Below are 5244 nucleotides of genomic sequence, written 5' to 3' on the forward strand. Positions count from 1 at the left end.
TCCAGCAACTCGATCGGTCCAGTGCACGTGCTCGTCTCGGGCACGACAGGATGGATGGGTGGTGAGCTTGCGCGGTCGCTCGTCGCCCGCGGCTGCCGGGTCACCGGCGTCAACCGGCGGAAATGCACGGTTCCTGGGGTGACCGCCGTGCAGGCAGACATATCCTCGCCCGACTTCACGCTCGAGGGCATCGACCGGCCCGACGTGGCGGTCCACCTTGCCGGCACGCTCGGCTGGTGCTCGGTCGAGCAGGCCGTCAACACGAACATTGCTGGGAGCCGCCGGTTTGTCCAGGCAGCTCTTGATGCTGGCTGCCGGCGGATCGTGTTCGCCTCGTCCGTCGCATGCATCGGCACGTGTGCGCCGACACACCCGCCACGGAAGCTGCCGATGGCGGTCGACCATCCTTACGAGGGCGGGCCGTGGCCGTACGCATTCGCCAAGCATGCGTGCGAGACACTAATTGACCTGCTGGCGGTCGAGGAGAAGAACCGGGAGGTAGACTTCATCGTCGTCCGCATCGGCAACACCGTCACCGACCCACCTAAGATTCAGCACCTGGACGGGGTGGTTGACGGGAAGCAGTTGTCGTGGCCGGTGCCCCCCGCCGTCTGCACCCCTGTGCCATACACGACGGCCAAGCCCGAGAAGTTCCCCGAGGCGGCACTCTGCTCTGTCGCGCTGTCCGACCAAGTCGACTGCCTGCTGGCGGCCGTCCGCGCCCCACACGCTGCTGGTGTCCGGAAAGTGGCGTGCGTGGCGCCCAAATTGTACACTGAGAAAGCTGTCCCCGAGTTGATGGCTTCTTGGTATGGCAATGAGACTGCCGCCACGATCGACATGTCCTACTACGAGGTGCCCGGCCACGAGCGTGACCCTCTCTACGACCTTGAGCCCGGTCGTCGCCACTTGGGGTGGGAGCCAAAGGTTGATTTGCTCACCGGCCAGCGGCCAGTGTTGACTGAAAAGGACGTTGCTTCCGCCCCTGACGCGCTAGCTGAGTCCGCCGCCGAACAGGTGGCGGCCCCGGCGACGTCGGCGGGTGGCGCACAGGTACACGTGACCATCGTGAAGCGGGTACCAGCAGCTAGCCAGCGGCGGTGGCTGGCGATGGCCGACGAGCTGGCAGCGGCCACGTGGCACGAGGATGGATGTGAGGAGTACGCTTTTGTCCGGTCCTCCGTCGCGCCCGACACGTTTTGCATCGTCGAGCGATGGGCGTCGCAGTCCCATTTGGATGCCCACTTTGAGACATCGCATTTTACACGACTGGTTCCGGCCTTGGACGCAATCTCTGAGACGGTCGAGCTGCACGTGTCCACCAACGCGCTGGCGAAGAGGCGCCCGCCGCGGACAACCAAGATTTTGGTACTGTACGACTCGTCCACTACTTGCACCGCTCAGATGGCTGGGCTCGTGGCTGAGGGCGCCCGGCAGCTCGACCACGTCGAGGTGCGGCTCCGGACCGTGCCCGGCCCCGACAACCACTGGGACGCCACGTCCAAGGGTGTCAGGGCGCATGATGTGCCCGCCACGTTCGCCGACGTGTACTGGGCCGACGGAGTCGCCTCCGGCAGCCCAACCAACCTTGGCTGCATCTCGTGGCGGATGAAAAAGTTCTGGGACGATTTGTCTCAGGATGGGTACTGGCCCAAGCTCGAGGGCAGGGTCGGTTGCTCCTTCTCGTCTGTCGGCGGCACTGGCGGCGGGTCCGAGCTGGTGTGCATGGCAATGAACGCAATCATGATGAACTTTGGCTTCTCCTGCATCGGGATAACCGATTATGTCTCGTTTAAGACGACGATGCATTATGGTGTGCAAGTGGCCAAGGCACCGCGCGATCCTGTTGACCAGATGGCATGCCGTCGTCTCGGCCGGCGGCTGGCCGAATTCGCCGCCTACTACATCTCGCACAGACCTGAAGCCCACCCCTTGCTTGCATCCAAGGCGCACGACTTCGCGCGCTGGGGTGCGTCAGCCATTCCGCCCCGCGATGCCGACCCGGATGAGCTGCTCCGCCTCAACACGGCGCCCTTCACTGGGCCGATCTATCTGCCCCAGCTATCGGCGAAAGGAATGGCGAAGCTGCCGCAGGCGCCTGCACTCGTCTCGCTCGCCAAGGATTCGGCCGGCTCGCTCGTTGGAGAGAAGTCTGCCGACCGCAAGAAGGTGGCCCTCATCTACACAGCGATGCGCGACTACGTTCACGACTCCACACCGGCGGCCGCCACTTTTGTGGCTCTGCAGCTGGCTGTACGCGGATACAAGCCAGTCGTTTCGGATGACGCGGCTCAGCTAGAATTGCCAACCGCCCCTGCTTTCGACCTCATCGTGATGGTCAACAACTCGGGGCAGATTTTTGACCCCGCGCGTGAGGCGCTCTCCCGGCACCTCGAGATGGGCAAGCCGGTCCTTGGACTCCACGCGTGCCTCGCAAGCTTTCTCGACGGCCGCGATGCTTCGGGAGCCACGCCGCTCGGCGCGACCTGCATGCTTATCCAGGATGTCTTTGGTGCGCATTTCGTCAACCACCCGCCGCCGCAGAAAGGACGGGTAGCTCTTCGGCGCCCAGCTAGCGACGAGTACGCTATGGACACGCCGCTCAGGTCCATCCCGGACACGTACGAGACTTACGATGAGTTCTTCAATTTTCGGCTGGACCCCGTCGCCTTCGGCGTTGCTGGCGACGTCACCGTTGTGGCCACCGTTGACGAGTCGACCTACCAGGGCGGCAGTATGGGCGCTAACCACCCGATTGTCTGGTCGCGCAAGCTGGGCGCCAAGGCCGCCCGCGTCTTTTACTGCGGCCTCGGCCACTTCGCCTCCGACTACTCAGCCGATGGGCCCGGTAACCACACAGCTGCCTTCATCAAGGCCGGCATCGACTACGTGTTGGGCTCGACGACGCAGTGAGAGGTGGTTGGAGTCAGTGAGACGGCGCACAGGGTTTCAGGGTTTTTCTGAATGCCTTTTCGGGAAGCAAAGCGACGAGCAAGCCACTTGCGAGAGAGACATTGCGAGCAAATATACTGACTGCCATTGATCGTGAAATCATTCAGATTTGTCGTAGATTTGTTCGCTAGCCAGTACAGGAATTCCAATGAAAAAAACACATGATTCAAAGTAAACGGAGGTCCTGACTAATTCCCTGTGGAGGTCCTCACAGTTCCCTTGCTCAGAATGCCCCTATGGGAGTCCTCATACTTCCCGTTCCCCTATTGGGGTCCTCATAGTTCCCTTCATCGCAAGTGATTTATCCGTTCGCTCCTTCATTTGCCCAGCTCTTTAGTCGTTGCACTTTGACTTCCGAGGTTCGATGCCCATTCTCGTGCTTCACTGCAACTCAAGAGTCTACGTCTCCCTTCGCGGTGATCCTGCAGTCCTCCACCGGATTCGAGTCCAGCCCTCAGGGGCACCGAATTCGAAACGTATTGGATATGGGGTATGATTTTAATAATATTTGTCGAGAGGACAGGTCACTCAGAAGCGCTCGTACGATCTGCTTCCTTGGCTGAGCATTGCCTCAATCTCCTCGAGCGACTTTCCGCGCGTCTCTGGAAGCATGAAGAACGTGAACAGAAAGTGCACGGCGCTGACTCCCGCAAAGAGGAAGAACGCCCCACCGACGCCCAGCCATGCGGAGAGGCTCAGGAAAGTCATCGCGACAGTGCCGCTTGTAATTCGATTGGCTGCCATGCTGAAGGACGTCCCCTTCGATCTAATCGGCAGCGGAAAAATCTCTGAGGTTATTACCCATGTCCCTGGACCCACCCCCAGGGAGAATGATGCCATGAATGCGCATAATGCTGTCAGTATCACTCCCACTTCAGCGTTCCCGCTCCCGATACACCACGCCAGCACCAATAGCGAGCAAGTCACCGCCGAGATGCTTGAGAGCATGACGACCCTTCGACCGAACTTGTCCACGCTGAACTGACCGATGCCAATGAATAAGGTCTTGCAAAGGCCAACGAGCGCGGCGGCTTTGAGTTGCGCGTGCTCGCTCGTGACGCCCGCTGCGTCCAAAACCTTAGGTACGTAGTACACCACCGCCTCCAATCCGTTCGCCTGTTGGAATATCGCGGTGCCCGCGCCAATGACGAGCGCACGACGCGCCACGGGTCCCGTAAAAAGCGCCGCCCACCTCGACCCCGATGACGCGCCGTGTCTCTGGCCCTCATGATCATAATTGTCCTGAAGCGCGATGACTTCCTTTATCTCGAGCATGGTTGGCCCGGCCGCCGCCTCACCACACAAGCGGACGAGCGTGTCGCTCGCCTCCGCCTCCCTCCCGTCAGCCATAAGCCACCTCGGGCTCTCCGGCAGGCGAGGCACGCTAATGAAGTACATGAAACAGGTCGGGACAAGAGGGATAAGCATCAGGAGACGCCATCGGGTCGAGTCCGCAAGAGTCTCGAGCGCGAGGTTGGCAACGTATCCACTGCACAATCCGAGATTCATGCTGATCTCGAAGCATGACACCATGATGCCGCGCCACGCAGGCGGGCAGATTTCGGCGATGTATTGGGGGCATATGGCAAAGCCGAGGCCAACCCCGATGCCACCGACGATGCGGCCGATGAATACCTGGACGTACGAAAAGGAGGCAGCGACGATGATCATACCGGCGGCGTACGAGAGAATAGCGAGCCGAACGCAGCGCACCATGCCATGATTGACGTACAATGCGCCCCCGCCGATGGCACCTGCAGCGCTCACAAAGTCGAGACATCCCACGACGATCTCCTGCTGCCACGTGGACAAGTCGAGGTCACGGCTCATGGCCAAAAGAGCGCCGCTCATCACGCCAATATCGTATCCGAGGATCGCGGCAAAGATGGAGACAGTTGCCACCGACTCGATCGCCAGCCATTTCAATACGCCACGATCGTCTTTCGCAGAAGCCGAGGAGGCCGTATCCCGTGAACCGGGGAAAAAACAAAAAGATGTCAAGCGCCAACCCTTGCCAAGGGCGTCCAGGCGCGACATGTGGTCCCGTGAGAGGCACCAGTCGAGCACGTCCTTGTTTTCGTCCATGAGAGACTGGGACAGCGTCTTGCGAGTGATGCTCCTGCCGCGCTGGATGCCCCAGCGGAGGAGCACCTGCGACGCCGAGCGGCCACTTTCCTCGGCGATGCGGAGCAAGACAGGATCATCGAGCAGCGAGTAGTCATCTGGATATCCGTCCCTCATCTTGCCGGGCGGCGAATTAGCCACCACATGGATGTTCTCCTCGCGACAAAA

The 5244-nt window shown here is 60.8% G+C and overlaps 1 protein-coding gene across 1 annotated transcript; it reads right to left on the reverse strand.

Moving 5' to 3' along the window:
• Positions 1–3111: 3111 nt before the first annotated feature.
• Positions 3112–4946, reverse strand: NGA_2109500 (major facilitator superfamily; the record flags this gene model as incomplete). The annotated part of the gene is made up of 1 exon (XM_005854513.1): positions 3112–4946. A coding segment is annotated over one exon (1466 nt), but the record flags the coding sequence as incomplete, so codon positions are not given.
• Between the last annotated feature and the right edge of the window lie 298 nt (positions 4947–5244).

Source organism: Nannochloropsis gaditana (assembly GCF_000240725.1).
Source record: "Nannochloropsis gaditana CCMP526 unplaced genomic scaffold scaffold478, whole genome shotgun sequence".
In the NCBI taxonomy this organism is placed as follows: domain Eukaryota; class Eustigmatophyceae; order Eustigmatales; family Monodopsidaceae; genus Microchloropsis; species Microchloropsis gaditana.